Below are 22,627 nucleotides of genomic sequence, written 5' to 3'. Positions count from 1 at the left end.
TTCACAAAGTAAAAACTGACCAAATTAAAGAGGGAAGCAGACAATTTCACAATTGTGAGTAGAAACTGCTCTCTAAGCAACTGCTAGAACAATCAGAACCTCCTCTCCCTTGTACGTGTTGCCATCCCCCAAAATGGTAAATACGCAGAAGATCTGAGTAACATTATCAACAATCTTGACCTAATGGATACTTATAGAACACTGCCTCAATAAACTATGGAATAATTCCTTTTTAGTGTACTTGGTACATTTATTATGCATCTAAAACATGGAGAACAATGTACCATGATTCAAAGAGTATTCAAGTCTTAAGTCTACTGACTACTAGCTACATGAACAGGGACAAGTCACAACCTCTCTGCAACTTTCTTCATCTGTAATGGGCAACAACACAATCAAATATGCCAAGTAAAAACAGAAAAAAGCTGATAAAAGATAGTTGAATTTGGTAGTTACAGCACCAGACTGAGAATGGAGAGATTAAAATACTCTAGGGGAAGAGAAAAAAAAATGTTTCAAACAAAATGACTAAAGTGATGCCTTGGCTCAAGAGAAAAGCAGAAGACAAGACAGTCCATAAATCCGTTTAGAAAAGTATGAGTATGAAATATATTTTATTAATATATGTGAGGGAAAGGGGGGATGATTAACAGAGAAAAAAACCCCAAATATGTCAATAGGCTACAATAACAGAGTTCCTAGAGTCTAATGATCCTAGTTAAAAACAGATCTTTACATCTACAAAGCAAGCTATTATTACTCCTCTAATTGCTATATTGAATCCACAAATTCACACACACTCCTAACCTGGTTTGCTGCTTGCTTTAGTACTCTTTATGGTAGCTGCTGGCATTGGGAGGATCTTTGCAGGTGTATATGTATTTAAAGATACTTTTCTTCTTATTATTGGACTGGAACGTGAAGCTGAAGAGGCTGGAAAAAACAAACAAACAAACCCAACATGGTAATTCAATAATTTTCTGACAATTCTATCAAATCTAAACTAACTAGATTACAAATAATTAAATCAGATTGTCTTCCTATATCACCCAGATGAGATTTATCTTCAAGCAAAAGAAATTTAAAGATTTTTTTTTCTTTCTAATTAAGGTGGGGAGATTGAGAGGTGTGAAAAGGACAAGTAGGTACAATTCTTAAGTATGAAGTCCTCTGGGAAAGGATAGGCTGGAGTGGGGGAGCTATTGTTATGACCTTTTGGGTTCCTAAACAAAGGGAGTTAAGGAGATAACAAAAGACCAATTTGCCTATTATTGCAATTTTGGAAGAGGACCTGATAGTAATAAACACTGTGTCTCTGAAAAATCAATATGTGGGCCAATTATGGCAAATGTGCCTTTGGTGGTTGATACCTACAGTGAATGAACATAAATTTCACTGGCAGAAGATCAAAGTAGCCACTAATAAAATAATACACAAGTGATTAAAAAGTGCCTAAAACATCCTATAAAGCACCACATCATTACTTAGCTCTTTTCTGCTTGCATTTTTTATCTTATTATAACTTCCACCTCTAACTTATCCAATTAGTATTCTCACACCTTTTCCACCAACCTGATACTGTCAGTGCCTCATTGTAAGCTATCTACTAGTTACCACAAAATTAATTTTGTCCTAGGTGAGAAAAAAATCTGTGAATGACAGATATTAACAGTGTCTTCTCCCTTGTTACGAATGCCACAAATTCAGTATAGTTCTATATTATGATGTTACTTCCTTGACAATCCAGGGAATTAAGTATAAATTACATAAATATATTGTGATTACTAAATATTTATTCTGCAGTTACACTATAAAATACAGGATTCAGATACTTCCATCATAATTGGAACCCTATTTTCTTTAATCAAAAAGAATGGAAAAAACATACACTTTAGGAGACCTGGGTTTTAGTCTTGCTTGAGCACTAACTGGTTAATTTCCTCAGTGGTGTCTCTAAGTTTTTCTCTTAAAACAGTAAGCTTTTCTCAAATGAAATCTTAAATAAAACAGATCAAAGCAGAGACTCTGATTGAAGCAACCACAGAAGACACAGGCCTAATCACTCAGCATCCTTCTCTTCCTCACGGAACTTCCTAAAGCTCTTGGGAATATAGTTTGAAGACCAATGAATTAGATTAACTCTAAGGTTTATCCAACTCTATGAACGGCATTAACTATGTTTACTTTCTCATCTAGTTCCCTTAGTAAGTAATGGAATGAAATTTTAAGAGAACTAGAGGGGTTGTGGTACAACTTGTGTCCATAATATAGAGAAGAGTTAATGAGAACTAGAAAAGGAATATAATATCCTTCATTTCATTAATATGCCTCAATAATATACTCTGAGGAACTGAATTCACTAACCACAGAAATGAAGCCATCATAAGATAGCAATGCCACAGCATAAACATTCAAATATTATCTTTTTGTACACATTCCACCAAAATTCTCTTTCCAAAACAGATGTCATTACTGCTACTTTTCCTTTAAGTCATTTACTGAAGATCTTCTAAATTCAAAGCAGCATTAATGCCTACCCTAAATTCTTATTTACTAATTACAGTCTTTCTTTAATCTCTATTTTAAGATTATAAATCCCTGACCCAGGGAAGCACTGAAATGTCAAGTATAAAGAAGGGTAAAAGAGAAAATGAGAATTTATTTATTCAGGTTCTCTACTGCGTTCTGAGGAGCAGCACTGTCCATTCTATCAGCTAATAGAGAATATAAAAGGAAGAACATCCTTCAGTTTCCTGACTTTGACTTTATAGCTTGCAGGTTATTTCATCTGGAGTATTATCAATTCTCAGAATCAGACACATTCATATGTACATTTAAAACTGAAACCTACTTCCCCAAACCATTCCTAAAGTGAAATATTTTAGAACATTCACACCAAGATACCTCTCCATTACCCTTAATGGTTAAAAGCTGACCTCTACCACCAGATGTGAGAGAGAAAGGCAAAAATGCAGGGGGCGCTGTTTGGACAGAATACACTGAATAGAACTCTGTAGAATAATACATTGTGGTTCCCCAGGAAGGGGAAGAGAGTACAGCAACACACGAAAGTGGCTTTCATCCCAAGACCTCCAATTTCATTCTTGGGAAAAACATATTTACAGCATTCTCCTTACAAAAAGGAGCTGGTATACATAGAAAGTTTGTACCTTTGCTAAGATATGACTAGGACTAGCAAGACTCTTAACTCTAAGCAGAGCATTCTCTTCCAGAATGAATGCTTCCTAAACTGGAAATTCCAATGTGTCAAAGGATCCTACAGAGCTGAAAATGACAACAGCCAGCTGACTTCTCACATCTAAAAAGGTAGCCCTGAACATTTCCCAAACTGAAATCCCTCAGAATAGTTCTACATGATGTTTAAATACATTACCAAAAAAAAGTGTTTTCTCAGCAAGTAAGTTCTGGAAAATGTGGGTATATAGTTTTCTTTATAGAAAGAAGAACCTTAGCTGTTTATATGCTGATGAAACTACACCTCTTTAAAGGGAGGTGGGATATAATAAAGTTTCCAAAACTTAGCCACAAACCCCTCCCCCCCCCTTTTTTTTTTACACAGAGGAATTAACCTCTTCAGAATATTATCTGCAGAACACAATTTAAAAAATTGTTGTCCTAATTTGCTCTCTTTACTTAAGGGCTCTGAGTCTATATGACTGCTTATCAAAAGTGGTGAAGGGATGGGCATGTGGCATGTGTAGGTTAATATAGACTGATGTTTTGTCATTTTTAAAAAGCTTATTATAAAATGACATACAATAGGAATGTGAAAATAAGACCATGACTCTATATTACATGTTGCTGATTTTATTGCTGGGTCTTAGATTTTTCCCCCCTTTCTGGAAAAAAAAAAAAAAAGTCTTTGAGGAAGAGTCAAGACAACAGCCTGGTACACTACATATTATACCAAAGAATTCTAGATAATGTTCTTCTCTTTCTCTCCTAAAATTCTATTTACTATCACTATTGAATTTATGTTTTTATAATTATTTTTATATTCAGATAATCTTTATTGCCTAAAAATCAAATAATAATAATAATTTTCCTACAAATTTCAGGGGTCTTCTGTGGAACTTCACTTGATGGAGAAGCAATGGAAGCAAGAAATTCATCCACCTGCTTTAAAGACAGGGCATTGTGAAGAGTTTCTAGAGGACAAATAGATGGCACCATCGAATACAATTCAAAGCCTGAGGGGAAAAAAAACAAAAGCAAAAACAAGAGTTGGATATCTTAAAAATCATTAATTAAAAAGGAAGAAGACCATTGCTTAGAACTAGACAGTTTAGGTCTTTTCAATCTATCACATGCAAACACATGAGATCTCTGAAGTCATGACACCAGATGCTATGCAGTATGGGGTTGGATCAAGATGTGACAAAGATTTCATTTTAAATGTAACCACATAGTACAGCATGCACACAATTTCATTCTGTATTTTGGTAAAATCTAAGAATAATACTTAAAGAAAAAAACCTGGGGGAATAATAAATAGAAAAAAATATAGATTTTTCAGTTTTTACTTTTTAGAATCAGGTCTATTTGATAGGTGAATAAGCTGATGCCATAATGTCTCCCTGATGCCAGAATGCTAAAGGTAACTTCTTGTTGAAAAACGATTAAGCGATTACTTGTGAAGAGTGATTTTAAATACTTTTCTAGTCATAACAAGGCCAATAATACTTTCTAGTGTGACCCCAAAATAACATCCATTCATTTACGCTGAAATTAAAATTCCAAAACATATTTCACCTACCTTTATTGAATTAACACAATAATTCTATTGTTGGAAATTGCTAGCTGAGTGAAGTCAGGCCAAGTAAAAAGCAATACAAAATACAAATATGTTTGCATTCAACAATGGCACAGGAATACAAAAATTTCATGAAACAAACCATGCAGATACGTATTAATACCATCACTGAAACAAAAGCACTTAAATATACAGTTTTTTTAAACAAATAGGACGTAGGTTATTCAGTTTTTATAAATATTGCCTATTTATTTAAACTTTATTCAACTGAATGGCTTTTAAAATTGCTTTTATATACAACTAAAATAACAAGTCTTTCTGCATGTACTTTCTCAAAAATTTAAACTAGTTTTCCTCCAAAAGAAATACTTTTAATGTTTAGTTTCTACATAAAGTCTAATATTCTTAACTTAAAAGTAAAAACTAAACTCAAATAGACTGGAAAACTCTCTGCTTCAATAGGCATGTGCTCATTTTAACACTGACTGATATTTATTTAATTTTGGGAGAAAATACTGACCCAAGAACTGTCTAATTCTTAGTTGCAATAGGGAAACTCTGGTTAAAAGAGAATCTATCTTTCAATGAAAACAACAAATCCTTTGATTAACAAAACTGGTATGTTTGATTTTCAGGTGCAAACCAAAGCATGACAGAACATTACATATACTTAAAACAAAACAAAACTATAACACCATAATAGCAGCTAAAGCACCTAAGTTAAGCACTAAAGAAATTAGGCTTCCACAAGTACTACATTTCTTTAAAAGTACAAGATTCATGCAAATAAGCGCAAACCCTTTCCATGCATTACGCTAAACTTAATACTGTGGCTTTTTTATCCTTTCGTCAGAATGTTTATAAGTCTTTTGTAACAACTATTTTCTTGCACTTGCCTGTTAGATTTCATAACAGGCAAATGACAATATAATCAAGTCCCTTTGGACTATATCTTTTTCCATCTATCCTTAGTAAACTTTTTCTTTAATGCACAGTGAAAGGGTTAGCGCAGCAGTTTAAAAAGCCACCCTGCTGTCATGTTTAGAAGCTATAAAAACATACCACTGGAGCCTAGAAATTCCACAGAGGAAACGGACCAGCACCTATAGAGGTGTAGGTGTTCTGCACAGAGGCCCAGAAAATAAGGTAAAGCACTGTCAGAAGATACTTGTTTCACCATGTTCTTTGAACTAAAGATGAAGGGGAGGGGTAAGTCCATAATATGTGTTAAGATGGAAAAAACATGGAAGTTAAGGAAAATAAAAATAAAAAGAAAGAGTCAAATGACAACTCATAGGACAGATAAGACAACACAGCATAAAAAAGTAAGTTTGAAACCCAAAAGAAATATTTATAGAATTGAAAGGAATGCATTTTATATGCATCAAGTCACACAATGTGTGGAAAATCCACATTTTTTAAAAAGTCTAAACCAAAAGAATATAAAATTACTCTATTTTCTGTTAAACTTAACAAAAGCTTTTTTTTTTTAAGCTACAGTAAACAAAGATTTCTCCTATATAAAACTTGCAATACTGGCTATAAACACATAAGCATTTTGTACAAAAACTATAGTCAGTCTTAAATCTTCAATGTCTCTTCTTCAGAATTTTGGGACTTCGGTTTTCCTTGTGACTTCGGTTTTTCTTGTGACTTTGGTTTTTCTTCTAAGAAGTTCTTATGCATGTGGGTTCTTTAGAAGCTGCAGCTGTATCAAATAAGGATCTTTTTCTTCAAAAAGTAGCATTTAAACAGCTACAATGGAGGGAAAGCTTATTTAGCTTTAAGGCTAAATTTTCACTTGTTGAGGATTAGATCTTCTTACTCCACCTTCAAGAAGTATTAGTGTACTGTTAACTTAGGTGTGCTGTTAAAGGATCCAGAAGGAGAAGAATGACTATAAACTTGTGTTCAATCCCTGAGCTTCATAATAGTTTCTGAAAGACCTGACTTGAGTTTTTGAAAAACTTACTTACAATTAAAAAGAAAAAGAAAAAAAAATTGCATGGATAAAAACAACTTCATTCCGAATAAAAGCAAAAACGTGTATGTTTTCTTTTAAATTCTTTGATTCTGAGTTATTTAAAAATGATTAGTGAATATTCCCTCTTGTCCCACATGAAAAAAGCTCTATGTAAGAAAGCTGTAATAGTGCAAAATTCAGCTTATAAATAATGGCCACAAAACCTTCCTGTTCAGCCTCAAAAACTGAATTTAATTGAACTGGTTGTCTAGATTTTTAGCCTAGTCTTCTTCCTATCAGGAGCCCTCCAAATTCTAACAAAAAGCAATAGTACCCCCCCAAAATTGGTTGCTCGACAGCAGCAAACCATATTGCCACATGAGGACAAAGTGAATGCTGAATGAAGTTTTCAGAGTGCTCCAGACCAAGTTGGGTTTTGCTTTAGACAGCCAGGGATAAATAATGTTACACAGTGAAACCTGCATCCCCTGGTTCCCAAGAAGTTTTCAAAGACACATCTCATTTGGCTATTTGACAAGTGTGGTTCTGTATTTTTGTTAAATAGCTCAATGAAACAACCATGTGATCATGGTTGGGAGAATTGGAAGATTGGGATTGACCTATATATACTAATATGTATAAAATAGATAACTAATAAGAACCTGCTATATAAAAAATAAAATAAAATTCAAAAATTCAAAAAAAAGAAAATAAACTAGAAAGAAAAACACATTAAAATTATTAAGAATTAAAAAGAAAATAAATAATACTAATTGTATTTTTTAAATTACGTAGATTGATCACTTGAGAAATCAGAAGGAATTTTTAGGTGCTAATTAAGTATTAAAACTCATCATCATTGTGGTCATTTAAGTTTGAGGAGTAGTGCTAAATTATTGTGTAAATTACAGATGAAACAGGGAGCTAGACAGTATCAATATTTGGGGTGAATAATAAGTTAGAATTGTATGCCAATTGAAATTAAGGACTGAGAAATGAATGATACTGTATACCCCACATATTTTGAAACAGAAGAAAAATAAAAAAGGATGAAGCAGGGGATTATCTTTTAAAATAAAAGCAAAACGTACCATTGGTTGGGTGTCGAGCAAATGAGATAGAAAACCTTTTAACAGCAGAACCGCGTGTGGCGTCTGAGAAAGAGAAAAACAGGTACCTGAAATTCATAACAGCTACCAAAAGAAGGACACTTAAAAAAAGAGGAGGAAAAACAAATATATAAGGAGGTTAGAATTAGGTGACATGCAGAAGGGACAATGAGAGAGGGAAATAAGCCAAAAACTGGTTAAAAGAAGTAAATGGCTTGATGATAGAGGCAAAGTGTTTAACAGAATATACAAAAGAAAGAAAAGCAGGATGAGCTGGCAATTCTGGGAAAGCCATGTTTTACTGAGTAAAATAAATTTGTGGATACATGAGAAAAAGTTTCAAATAAAGCTAATTCAGAAAGGGCTAATAAACACTCCTATTAACAAAAGGGGCAAGCTTCTGTGAGCCTCAAGAGGTGTTCTGAATACTATAATTTAAGGTGTATTAACAGTAATGAGAGGATTTCCTTCTACTAGGGGTCCTAAAATATTCTCATCTTATGTTTATTCTTATAAAAATATTGCCAATATGATATTTTCTTCTACTTATAAACATTCCATTCACTTTATTTATTTAGATCAATACTAGTAAATAAAATAAGGTTTAATAATGAACAAACGTTTAAAAGATCAAAGAAAGATTTACTCTTTATAATATGGCTTATCAACTATTTAAAAGAAGAATACACATGATGTAGTCCTAAATTTCATATTTCAGTGAAACACTCACTGAACAAGTACTGTAAGTCTAACTACAATTAACTGTTTGAGGAAACATGGACCCAAGTAGTGAATAACAGAGCACTGACAGTCACTTAGGCAAAGGGTGCTAGGATTCCACTTGCATCAGTCAGTGGCCTTAGGCTTGCCTTTGAGAAATATCGTATGCTCATGGGTGTGTGCATGGGTGTAGGTATGAATCTGTGTGTGCATGTGTGCACATACCATCTATGCAGCCAGAAGAGGTCAGCTTTTTACGATGAGTACGAGCATAATCCTGTAGGTTAGGTGCGCTTGAAGAACCCCCGAGCACCGAGGTGCTAAACAGGCCCGCACAGTGAGACCCTGATGGGAGTTAGAGAAAATACATACAACAACGGGTGTTCTTCTATTCACATTGGGAATTCATGCAGCATGCAATAACATGGCTCTTACCACACATATCTGGCAGTGCCCTGAACAGGCTCACAATTCACTTTTAATGTCAACTTAATACAATCACCACCACCATTTATCATATGTACAAATGGAGGCATTTTACACTGGAGAAAATGTTCTTTTTTTATTTTTATTTATTTTTATTTTTTTGGAGAAAATGTTCTTTGAGGAAAATAATATGCCCACACAATAATTAGACATATACATATTAAAAAAAACACTATCATAAAAATTAATTTAGGATGATAAGGAATTCTGTCAATCAATTTGCATGAGCAGGCCATATAAAAAAACTTCTCCTAGCATAAATTAAATCATACTAAATCAATATTTTTGAAGGTATATCTGTAAATGAAGAAGCTTTCCTGATGCCCTTGAATTTGAGTTATCAATATCTATTATGAAATTTGTGAGAAGACCAGGTGAAATAATTCCTTTTAAGTGGTCATTCAGGCCTAAATCACTCTAAATTCCTAATACTTAAATGATTTAAGATCTTAATTAATAAGACCCCAATCCGATGCTTAACTTGTAGTAAAAGTCTTTATACCCAAGTAAAACTTTTACCACTGGGTAAGGATTAAGTAAATTTTTATCAGATACATTATGATACATAAAGAAATGAGTAATGTATATATATATATATATATATACACATATACACACACACACATATATATATATACACACACACACACGTGTGTGTGTGTGTATCTGGCAAGACACTGTGGGAATATCAAAAGGTATCAAATTAACATGTATGTAATTAAAGAGAGATTTTTCAAGTATGTAGGCATCAATGGACAGTTCATAAACTTAGTATAGAGATCATAGTACATACATAGTTGAAACATAATGAAATTTATTTATGCTGTTATTAAACTGATTTAGACAACTATTTACAGAAAATAATATGTCATTATCTCATGTAGTTTATCTATCATGAGCTTAAAACTAAAATAAGTTTAGAAAGGTTTTTTTCAATGTTGCTTTGCTTGAGTGTTAGCAAAGAAACAATTATGTTCTATAGGTCAATAAAGAATTAACATTGTCACTGTAAATTAGTTTTGCTTTGGCTTTCCTTAAGAGATGAACAAAACCAAAAGGATAATTAATATACCCAGATAGGGTTTGAAACACTCCCCACTTAAAAAATTTTTTAATCAGAATAGTAGATTCTTTTTGTATGTGATAGCGTATTTTCATCTTTATCAGCTGGGAAAAATGAAGTTTCCTTCCTAAATTAAAACATGTTGGGATTTTAACTTATAGAATACAAGATTAAAAATGAGCTCTGGCAATTAGACTAAGTAGTTTACATTATGGGCATTCAAAAGGGTTATGAAACAAAATTAATGTTATTTCATATTTATTTCATCAAAACTTTATATTTTGAGCTTTATGACTCAACATTTCTGAATTAGTGTATGTTAAATAAAAACTGAAGCATAGCATTTGGTCATGCTTTCACCTCTGAAGAGTTTTACATGTGTGCAAAATAGTGAGTTTAAGGTTTGGAATACAACTTCCTTTAGACCACATACCTACAGTAGGGTTCTGCTTCTGTTCTACAAGAGTTCTTGGTGTTCGCAAGTAATTAGCATTTTCAGATACAACCTGCACAAGGAAAGCAAAATAAATGAACTAAAACAGTAAAATAAATTAAAAAGTCCATACTTCATTTGCAGCCTGTTCCAGACAGACAAAGGTTAATAAGCTTATGATAAATATTAGTAGAAATACACAAATTATGAAAGATCATGCAAGATCCCCTTCTGAAGGGAGTCCATTTCATATGAGGTCCTTGCAATGAAGTGGTGCGAAGCAGGCATTCAGAATTAAATATCATGTATGAAACAAGACAGATGAAAAGAAACAATTAATAGACAATTAATAATTTCACTCTCTCTTAAAAGAAGCCAAATGCCCACTCTTAAACGGCTCCTGTATTTGAAGGGGGAAAAAACAATCACAAACAAAAGAAAGGACAGACAGACTGTTGAGATCATCATACAATTACTGATCCATGCACAGGCTTTATCAGAGTAACCTTTAAATATTCACAGCCTTAATGGATACCATAATCCCTTTTCCTATAATCAATGCATTATATTTCCAAAAGGAAATTGCTGAAATTCTCGGAAAAGTCATCTGTATGAGCAGACCTTCCATTGTGAAAAAACCAAAAACAAAAAAACCCATAGTATTTTAAGTTTCCAAATGTCATCACAAAAAGTCCTTCTGAAGTAATTTTATTTTGACCCCTTTTGTTGGGGCATATTGTTGATGGGCACATATACATTGTCCCCTTTTATCTTAAAGAGAGCATTAAGATATTATACAACTAAAAAAAACCCATACTGTATGAAATTATTAAATACTTCCAGATAATAGAAAGTGAGGGAGAGAACCATCAGTATTAGATGTATCCTGCTAATTAACACAGGGCCACATAAATTTTGATATTTAAAAAAATGTTCACATTCTCAGCAAATTCCAAATGGAATCTATTTTTCAATTATGGGGGAAAAGGTTATTAAATTTTCTTATCATCAAATTATGTAATTTCATTTCTGAATGTTTTAAAGAACATATAAGTCAAAAAAAGATTTCTTTACATTTAAAAAATTTTAATTAACAAGCTAAAGTTCCAGGAGTATAAAATTTATTGACTAATTTTAAAATCCTGGATATTTACCCCCCCCCCAAGTAAAAATGCTAAACACATGCAATGTAAGTGGTTTCTTTCCCTCAAATATTGTGAGACATTACAAGCATTTTTAAGTGAATTCAAAATTTAAAAACAGAAGGATTTACTCTGATGTAAAATATAAGGGATTAGATGTCCTCAAAGACAGCTGTTTGTTGCTCTGAATGCGGGGAGGAAAAATGTTTAATGAAGTAAAGTTTAAAAACCTGTTGCCATGAGCCAAAAATACTGGATGTGAAAGCCAATGATTTGGGGGAGACAGGGGAAGAAGTGATTTGTTCCCCTGATCTGCGTCTTCGACGCCCAGTACCCACACCACTGGTGTAATGCAGCCAGGTACCAGTACCCTCTGGGCTAGACACACTCAGGGGGCTCTCTTCCTGGAAGTGAGAAAGGGGCAAAAAAAAAAAAAAAAAAAAAAAAGCAGAGCATGCAAAGTTAGATACAACAGAGCCAAATGATCAGAAAGAAAAAAAAATACAGTTTGTTTGCATTTGTTTATCAATTTTTAAAAAACTATTAAACAGTAATTTGGGAGCCAAATATTTTAATATTTGAGAAATTGATAGGAGTGAGTTATAAATCTAATTGTAAGTAATAATGATTATGAGAATTATATTACTATCTTAAATATACAAAATATTTATACTGCTTAATAGTTGTCACTTCCCTCTTAGAACTGGAAAGATTTTAACAATTTTTTTATCTTAGCAATGTTAAAAATATGATATTCAAGAGGTTTTATGCTATATTGGGCAAACTTTTCAACCCAAAGCACTAAAGAATCCTGCAAAGGGTTAAAGAGACTTCATTGTATATATGTATGAAAGGAAATCTGTCTGCCAGACAAAAAAAATTAGAGATCATAAGATGGAGGATTCAAACTGCACTTGTTTACACTTTCAAGCTATCTATCTATTTACCCCCTCCAAAGATCATTTATAGAGTTCAGTAGGCAAAACATGCAGCAAACATTTTCATTTTACATGTTTGCATGTTCAGGTTTCAGACAGTGAGGACAGAGTAAAATCTACTTGCACAAAATGAAGAGAATAGTCTTTTTCTCTGTATGTCTTTTGGAAGTACAAACTTCTGATATCCATGGAGATGATGGACGCTGGAAAAAGTCTTCAAGGTTTTACTTGAATAATTTACCTTATGGAAGTAAAAGTTTAGCATGGCATAGAAATAATCTCTTGAAAGCAACTATTTAAGTATTTATGAGAAAAAGGTTTATAAATGTGTTCTGAGTTTTAAGAGTTAACAAAGAGCAGTGATTTTGTTGAAGATTTCACAAATACAGATGAGGTGTAAAATGAAGACTCAGAATACGTTTGACTGTATCAGTGTTACAGACTTCTTCTGGAGTTCAGAAAAAAGGTTTAATGGTGAAATTCTGAACAGTCTGATGAATTGCAGATTGCTTTGTTCAACAACACCAAAATCACTGCCCTCACACAAATGGTATTTTAGGTTACATTAATAAATGTCATTTCCCAATTTTCTGAAATTAAAGATAACTGAACATAACCCCAGGTTTCTCATTCTTAAATTAAGCTATAATAGAACAAATAATCCCAAATTCTACAATTGTTAATCATCCTCTTTTATATTGGGTTGGCCGAAAGAACGCAGGAAAACCCCGAACGAACTTTTTGGCCAACCCATAATTAACTGAAAATATCCCATTCACGGGAACCCTAACTAGTATACATTTTCCACTGTAAAATTACAACAATCTATTTTATTGAGATGTTTTTCCTATACATAATTGTCAAAATGGGACACATACATTTGAAATTTGAGAATCAAAAAGCACATATGTTTGTATAATATGGGGCAATAGAAATGAGCATAATTCTCATTTGTTGTTGTTTATGTTCTTACTCACCAACTGCTAGATGTTATACCTAACTCTCAAGATTTGGCATATTTAATCATCAACAAAAAATTTTTTTCTAACTTAAAAGTTGATGGTTCTTCCTATCTTATACTTTTACTTGAGCATTTAGAAAAATTTATAAGCACTGATCTCAAATCAGTGCTGGGGGAATCATCCTATAGAGAATATAAATAACCCAAAAAGAAGGTATCCAGAGTATAAAAATGTATACAGATGTTAAAGATTTACTTAAACTTTATTCCAACTGCTCAACTTTCCTTTTTTTTTTTTTTTGCGGTATACGGGTCTCTCCCTGCTACGGCCTCTCCCGCTGCGGAACACAGGCTCTGGACGCGCAGGCCCAGCGGCCATGGCTCACGGGCCCAGCCCCTCCGCGGCACGTGGGATCCTCCCAGACCGGGGCACGAACCCGCGTCCCCTGCATCGGCAGGCGGACTCGCAACCACTGCGCCACCAGGGAAGCCCTCAACTTTCCTTTTAAATGTTATTTTAGTAGTTATTTAAATGTTATTTTGTTAGTGAGCATAAGAATTAGCCTAAGTTATTTAATTACAGACCTTAATACAAAGGTAAATTTTTCAACCATAGCATCAAATTTTCAAATTCCTATACTGACTTCTGCAATCAGGTTAACAATTCAGAATTTCACATCTTAATCTACAGTGTCATTGGAATCAGTCGTTGCTGAAGCATCTCTGGCAATTCCTCACTACTTTTAACCAAAAATTATTCCTGAGCCATTAAATCGGACTTTTAAAAAAGTTCTTTATTAGAATAACCTAAAGTGACAAGAAAATAATGGATCAAGTCTTTGAAAGGCCTTATTTTACTACTTCTATTCAACTTTGCTATGAAAACTATAAAGCTCCAAATTCTAAAATTAATCTTTGTATTTTCTGTCTCTATATTTTAAAAAATTTATTTGAAAAATAAAGTTGACAATTAAAAATCTGTTAGGTTCCCAAGCTTGATAATTAAAGCTGTATTTTCTTTTCTGTTTTATTAAAATATAGTTAGTTTACTTCATAAAAAACATGCTCTGATATATACTTACTTCATTTGCAGCCATCTTCCTAGATCTTGGAAGTGGAGACTTCCTGTGTATATGAATTGGCTCTGATACCATAGGTTTAAACAATATCACAGCTCGATCAACCTCATCTTTTTTAGAAGTATGTGGCTCATCATCACTATCAATGTTAAAAGATCTCCTGCCTTCATTCTGTGCAGAAAGAATATAACATAATAAAATTCAGATAAAACAAATCAATCTCTTCAGATGAACAAATTCAACCACCAACTGGTGTAGCCACTTGCAGTACATATACAAGTTTGTTTATTCAAGTGAATTAATAATTGAATTCTTATGAAAGCCTAGTATTATTCTGGATATTGTAAGACAGATGACAGAGTTCCTGACTTCAAGAAATACATACTCTTTGGATAAATTAAACCATAACACAACAATAGAGAGCCATATAAAACAAAGTACTTAATTAAATTTCATCCAATGCCCAAATAAATAAGCAAAAATAATAAATGACAGTAAGAGAAAAGAGATCAGTTTTGTTACCAGTAATGCCATCAACTCAACCACAGACTGAAACAGTAGCTGAAGTTATAAATTTTAGAAAATTCAAACTCTATGCCAAATATTTCCAACAAATGTGATGACTGCATAGTTAAATAACAACCATTTGATGACTCACTGAATATTTTGTGAGTATGTACCATGTGCCAAGACATAGATGAATAAGATACTGTCCCAAATTATAAGAATCTCACAGTATAGTACAAAAAACAGATACGTTTAAAAAAGTTACACTAAATATCCATCTAAGTAGAATGGGTAGGGCTTCCCTGGTGGCTCAGTGGTTGAGAGTCCACCTGCCGATGCAGGGGACATGGGTTCGTGCCCCGGTCTGGGAAGATTCCCACATGCCGCGGAGCAGCTACGCCCGTGAGCCATGGCCACTGAGGCTGCGTGTCCGGAGCCTGTGCTCCGCAACAGGAGAGGCCACAACAGTGAGAGGCCCGCGTACCGCAAAAAAAAAAAAAGAATCTGCCTGCCAACGCAGGGGACACAGGTTTGAGCCCTGGTCCAGGAAGATACCACATGCCGCGGAGCAACTAAGCCCGTGTGCCACAACTACTGAAGCCCACACGTCTAGAGCCCATGCTCCACAACAAGAGAAGCCACCGCAATGAGAAGCCCACACACCGCAACGAAGAGTCACCCCCGCTCGCCACAACTAGGGAAAGCCCGCGCACAGCAACGAAGACCCAACGCAGCCAAAAATAAATAAATAAAATAAATAAATTTTAATATAAATAAACAGGATGGATAAATTGGGTAAATTACACTAAAACACATATTTTAAAGCACTAAGAATGGGCAAACTAAAACTAATTACATCAATGAATCTTACGAACGTACGTTAGCTAAAAGAAGCCAAGCAGAAGTACATAAAAATCTTCATCAAACTAAGGGGTATAGAAAATAAAGATAAACTTCTTCAACCAGGTAAGGGATATCTAAAAACTTGAAACAGGGCCTCCCTGGTGGCGCAAGTGGTTAAGAGTCCGCCTGCCGATGCAGGGGATACGGGTTCGTGCCCCGGTCTGGGAGGATCCCGTATGCCGCGGAGCGGCTGGGCCCGTGAGCCATGGCCGCTGGGCCTGCGCATCCGGAGCCTGTGCTCCGCAACGGGAGAGGCCACAACAGTGAGAGGCCCACATACCGCAAAAAGAAAAAAAAAAAAAAAAAAAAAAAAAACTTGAAACAATCATCACAATTAATAAATCACTGAAAGACAAGAGTGCTCACCATCACTAAATCTATTCAACATTTTGCTGGACATTTGTCATCATTCAGATATGATCATATACATAGGAAATTCAAATGACTCTATGGATAAATTATTAGAATGAATAAACAGCATGCAGTAAGGTTGTTAATTATAAAATCTCTATATAAAAATGAGTTAAAATTCAATATGAAAATAGCAAACAGAAAATGAAATTTAAATAAGCCATTTATGATAACATAAAGAATTTAGGAATCACTCTGACAAAGAAAATACAAGACATTAAAAAAAAGTCTTAATTTTATCAAGAACATATAAAGAATAGCTCACTAAATTCAGAGCTGTATACCAAGTCCTTGGACTAGAAGATTCAATTCTGTAAAAGTGTTATTTCTCTCAACACTGATCTGCACAGTTTATGTAATTTCAATCAAAATTCCAAAAAGTTCACTTTGAAACATGACCTTTTGCTTTAGTTTGGGAATGAACAAGGATGATACTAAGGATGCTTAGTATCAACACCTCTACTCAACACCATAATAGTCCTAGCCAGTAGCACTTCACAAAAAGCATATTCAAATAACCAATGAATATAAGAAAAGGTACTAATCCTTATTGGTCGTGAGGGTAATGTAAATTTAAGCCACAACAAGATATTACTACATAGTCCCCAAAATAGCTATATTAAAAACACTAATCATACCAAGTGCTGATAAAGATATGGTAGTATCTTTGGAAAGTTATTTGACTGTATTTTAAAAAGTTGAACATATGCATACCCTATAACCCAGCAATTTTACACCTACATATATATCCAAAAGAAATGTGTACATATGTTCAGAAAAAGACCTGAACAAGAATCTTCATAAAAGCATCCATCTTCAAACCTTGAACTGGAAACAAATCAAATGATCATCATAGTGAAATGGATTAATAAACTGCACCATATTTATTTAATGTAATCCTACATGGCAACAAAAATGAAGAACAGATGAATCTCAAACACATAATGAAAAAAGCCAAACCCACTCTCCACCCCAAAAAAGCACGTATTTTGTGATTTCATTTGTGATCATAAAGTCCAAAAATAGACACAATTAATCTATGGTGCCAGAAGTCATTATAGTAGATAACTTTGGGGCGAAGGCAGGGAGGTTGTGAGACAGAGGGGGCACAACTGGTTCTTCTAGAATGATATTCTATCTATAACCTGGCTAGTTGTTTTACAATTGTGTTCATTTTGTGATATATCATTTAAACTACACACTTACGATTTAGGTATGTTTATGAATATGTATTATAGTTTAGTAAGAAAAAGTTTATAGCTGAGTACATATTTAATTTTTGTAAGGTTAAGAATTAAAATGCAGTAATTCATAACAAGTGCTTAGCACAGTAAAGAATGGATTAGTCCTCAAGTAGGACTTGAGGACAAAAACAAAAATTATAGTTATCCATTCTAAGTACTGATCTTAAAAATCCAAAAAATCTAGAGAAAAGATAAAATATAAAATTCTAATATGCATAAAAATGTTGTCTACCCAAATCATACTTCAAGAAATTTAAACCATCTTGCTACTTAGTTGAGATAAGAATTATAGTACATAATAGAAAATTCTTAAAGAAACCTCATGTATATTTAGAACTGTAGGACTAAGCAATGAAAATTTCATCTTCATTACCTCCCTTGAAGCTGGTCTATATCCATAGCCAGATGGTAAATTTTTGTCTTCTTCGCATCCTTTGGCTCCTGGACTAAAATGTAATTCAACATGAAAGCGTTCCTCAGATGAAAGATCCTAAAAAATATTACAGAACACTTTCAAAATGAGAAACTTCGAAGTATTTATTTACCTCTGGTAACACATGCAAATCAAGACTCTGTTACCTTGTTAGGATCCTCGTAAAGCATGATAACAATCTGAGTCATGTAGTTGAGTTCATTGACAACATTTAAATAATCCATAGCTCGTTTCCACTGTTCATCCTTTGATTCCTGAACAAAAGGTAAATGGTAAGCATTTTCTCATATTATGTTACTTTAAAACCACTTTATTTTCATTATGGTAATTTGTTTAATCCTGATTGATACCACACAAATGAGGTGAATACTTAATACTCAACAAGCTTTGTTCTACTGCCACCACCCTAAGTCTAAACTACATCACCTTTCTTTAGATCACTGTGATAGCTCCCTAAATGGTTTCCTCATATCTACTTCTACCTATCTATTGTCTACACAGCAACCAAAGCCATTCACTTCCCTGCTTAAAACCTTTTAATGGCTTCCCAATCCTCTTAGAATCCTCAAGGCATGGCTCTCCAAACTTATCTGTTACAATTTTATCCATCACTCACTATTATGCTCCAATTATAGGCTTTCTCTCCATTCTTACATCTTCTATGTTCTTTCTACCTTATAAAATAAGTGCAAGAAAGTTAAAAGGTGACCACATAAGAGATGTATCTCTCTTCCCCTAAAACAATTCCATCATTACTAATGGATACATAAGCTCTTGCCTTGCTAATTAAGGGTCATTTTTTTCTCTATTTCTTTTATTAAAGCTCCACTAATCCTCATATGTATGCAAGGGATGCCACTTTGCTATTCTATTAAGGAATAAAAAAGAAATAAAAACAAGAACATATGAATTGGAAAATTTGATGGGAAAAGAACACTTACATAGTCTTAGGGTAACTCTGATAATAACTATTCATCAAGGCCCAATGATAAGAGAAATTAAGAATCAGGAGACATATACCAAATCTTCATACATTTCACTGACTGCCCTTTATTTTAAAAAGTACAAAAGAAAACAAAGTTGAATTCATTTTCATTTTCTTTTAAAGATGATTTTCTTATAGATGTGCCTAAATGTATATGCCAATATATACGTAGAAAAAGTTTTTTAATTCTTATTTTTTGCCAGTTTGGAGATGGCTGAAAAGATATTTTTGATATATAATAGAAGTGACATTGTATTCTAGATAATCTGTGGTTTGAGTGTACTGAGAAAGAAAGGGGATATTAAAATTTCTAAGTCTGTGTGGTTATCACTTCCACTGCCAATCTCTAAAACAAAATATCACTTCCACTGCCAATCTCTAAAACAAATGCAAACAAATGTTTGCATTTGTTTTAGAATGCAAAAACAGATGTTTTATTTTTTCACATATAAATTTCCTGGGAATCTTATTAATAGCCACTGCTTCAGCCATCATTAATATGTTGGCTTCCCAACTCTGTACCTTTAACCCAAACCTCTAGCCTTACATATAAACATATTACTGGTTATCTTCACTTGACTAGCCTACTAGTGCCTCAAATTCAAGCTATCTAACCTCATGACTTTCCTTCTAATGCCTGATACTCCCCCAAGTGTTACTTATCAGTGAATGATGGGTAATTTTGTAGATGATCCTGTTAGAAATATGGGAACCTTTCTTGACTCTCTTTTCTTTCTTACCTTCCACACCTGTAAGCAAAGAAAGGGCCTCAAGGAGAGTGTTGGTGAAAGTTAAAATGACTCAAAAAGAGAGTGTTAGTGAAAGCCTGAAAGGGCACTGAGGAGGTTGTTGGTGAGGGACTATAGGAAGGTTAAAAAAAAATGATACTGGAAACTACAGGAAAAAGAACCCTTGCTAGGTAGTGGCATAAAGTGTAGAAACACTGTAGCCTGCAGACAGTGGAACTCAATGAGCTAGCTACCAAAAATTCCAGGAAAAATTCTCAAAAGGCCACCAAGATTCTTCTCACTGCCTGTGATGAACTATGAGAGGAGGGAGATAAACCACAGGGAAATGGTTAATTAAGGGAGCCAAGACTTGCAGAGTTCAGAAATAAAACTGTTTCTCATTCCTAGCCTCTCTAGAGAACAAAAAATGCTATAGTTAAAAGGTGGCTTCCAGGAAGAACAGAAACACAGGAATCTGTCATGAAAACATGGGTGTGACTGTAAAAACACTTGCTAAGACTTCAGAAAGATTTAAGGCTCACAGACCTTTCAAAGACGCAAAGACTTTCTCAGGATTATACTAGCATGTCTCTCAGATACTCACTATTAAGCAATAAGGACTGCTGAGTACTATCCCTCAGTAGACACAGAGGGAGCCCAATGTAGAAATGGGCTTATTCTTAAGATTTGTGGGTGTGAACTGTTTAATAAAGTAGATTATAAATTACTCCTCTTTGTTTTGTTTTTTAAATTATACCATCTTGAACTAAAAATAAACAGACCTTTGGATCCCCAAACTTCCTTGGACAGGAAGCAGGTTAAAGAAAACAACTTAGCTGCAAATGTAAGCTACTTTTTATGGAAAAGAAAGGATGACCTAGATGAAGCAATCAAGAACCCAAAGTATGAAGCCATGAACCATTATAAACAACTCCCTGGCAGTATGACAGAGCCCTAATTAAGGAATGAGCAGTAAGTACCTAGGCAGATTTCAAAATTGCTATGGACCAGTGACCATGGTGTACCTTCTGTTTTCCCCTCTTTTGAAAAAGTTATCTACAGCAGTTATTCTATGCTTATCCCACCACTGTATGTTGAATGTATGAAGGACAGACAATTGGTATCTTCAGTTCATAGGTCTTTGAAATGAGATTGAGTTCTCTTGAGCACTCAAGGAGCTCTGCCCAAGGAGTCCCATCCACACTTGGACCTGATTTAGATAATGAGATCCTGGATGTCAAGTTTATGCTATAATAGATAAGCCTGAGGGAATACTGGAGGAGAGATTAAGTGAATTTTGCATGAGGGAGAAATATGGATTGTGTGGGTAACGGACATACTGTGATAAGACTCTGTTTTCCAAATATGGCCACCAAAATACATCCAATCCCAAGTATTCATCTTACAATGAGTAAGTGACAGTGATACTCCACTCATCTAGTAATATGGGTCTATTCCCCACCCCTTGAACCTGGATGGGCCTCTGTGACTGCCTCCACCAAAAAAGCTCAGCAGAAGTGATACTACATAACTTCGTAAGTTAGGTCATAAAAATGCTTTGTGCTTGCTCCTTGCTCTTTTAGGAAGTTCACTTTTGGAACTCAGCTGCTATGTTCTGAGGAAGCAGGTCACAGGAAGAGGCCATTGTAGGTATTCTTGTCAACAACCCCAGCCAAGGTCCCACGTGACAGCCAGCGCATCAAGCACCAGACATGAGAAGAAAGTTGTGAGATGACTTGAGCCCGAGCCACTGTCTGACTGCAACCTCACAAGAGGCCCAATGCACAACTGCCTGATCACAGTCAGCCTTTAAACCATGAGAGAAAAAAATAAAATGACTGTGGTTGTCTTAAGGCAGTAACCTTTGGTATGATTTATTACATAACAGTAAATAAGACTCACAACGTCCAACCAAACACCAAGTACTACTGATTCTAACCCCTAAACAATGCAAATTCATCAGCTTCTCTTTATCTCACTGCCACTGGCCTGTAACATCACCTACAATATTTTGTATTATTGTTTGCTTAAATGGATCTTCTCCAAAGGGAAGAGAACATGTCATTATCTCCAACATCTAGCAGAGTGTGTGGTATACAGTAGACCCTTGACAAATGATGGTAAATAATGCGTTATTAAAAACTGCACAGTAAAAAATGGTGTTAGTGATTTGATTACAAATTCAATAACACATATTTGTTAAATAGATTTATATAACTTATTCTACTTACATCACATAAGGCACCATAGCGAAGAATAGACAGTAAAGAATGCACATGACTTTCACTGGTGAAATATAATCTGGTACGGACATGACGTTCAGGTGACAGAACACCTCTGGAATACCTAAAGTAAGGAGCAGACGGTGTTAAAACGTAACCATGCAGTTAAAACTTAATGAAATTATTTTGTAAAATGGAATTTAATCTTACTAGAAACAAAAGAACACAGTAAGCAAATCTATCACTCTTCCAATCACAACTGAGGTGTTATCTTAGCAGGTATTCCTCTAACATGAAGATAACTGGAAATAACTGGGACCACGGAGATTAGTCAAAGAAGCATTAATATTAGTCAAGTTCACTGTAAATAGGTCATTTAAGCACCTTTATTAACAATGAAAGAGGTCATAGCACTAAAGAAGCTCACAGATGTTAATGCTGCTGAATGAGAATGATCACTGATGATCACATGTGAATGATAACACACATCTTCTTTCCCTGTTTGCCTCAGCTTTTTCTCCAATTT

At 34.3% G+C, this 22,627-nt stretch overlaps 1 protein-coding gene across 3 annotated transcripts in view; it reads right to left on the bottom strand.

Moving 5' to 3' along the window:
- PPIP5K2 (diphosphoinositol pentakisphosphate kinase 2) overlaps positions 1–22,627 on the bottom strand; it is an 81,520-nt gene that overhangs the window by 5,198 nt on the left and 53,695 nt on the right. Inside the window, exons 21-30 of one of the 3 annotated variants that reach the window (XM_060093217.1) lie at positions 22,111–22,225; positions 18,313–18,420; positions 18,107–18,223; positions 14,672–14,839; positions 11,921–12,094; positions 10,549–10,621; positions 8,792–8,911; positions 7,829–7,891; positions 4,071–4,211; positions 808–933 (exon numbers count right to left, since the gene is read on the bottom strand). In XM_060093217.1, coding sequence (XP_059949200.1) covers positions 808–933; positions 4,071–4,211; positions 7,829–7,891; positions 8,792–8,911; positions 10,549–10,621; positions 11,921–12,094; positions 14,672–14,839; positions 18,107–18,223; positions 18,313–18,420; positions 22,111–22,225 — 1,205 coding nt within the window. The remainder of the gene's footprint in view (positions 1–807; positions 934–4,070; positions 4,212–7,828; positions 7,892–8,791; positions 8,912–10,548; positions 10,622–11,920; positions 12,095–14,671; positions 14,840–18,106; positions 18,224–18,312; positions 18,421–22,110; positions 22,226–22,627) is intronic. The other 2 variants (XM_060093218.1, XM_060093219.1) reach the window with 2 other exon arrangements.

The sequence above is a fragment of the Mesoplodon densirostris genome, chromosome 3 (genome assembly GCF_025265405.1).
Source record: "Mesoplodon densirostris isolate mMesDen1 chromosome 3, mMesDen1 primary haplotype, whole genome shotgun sequence".
Taxonomy (NCBI): Eukaryota; Metazoa; Chordata; class Mammalia; order Artiodactyla; family Ziphiidae; genus Mesoplodon; species Mesoplodon densirostris.
Note: the sequence above shows the minus strand (reverse complement) of the source record. Positions and strands in the feature narration are given on the sequence as shown.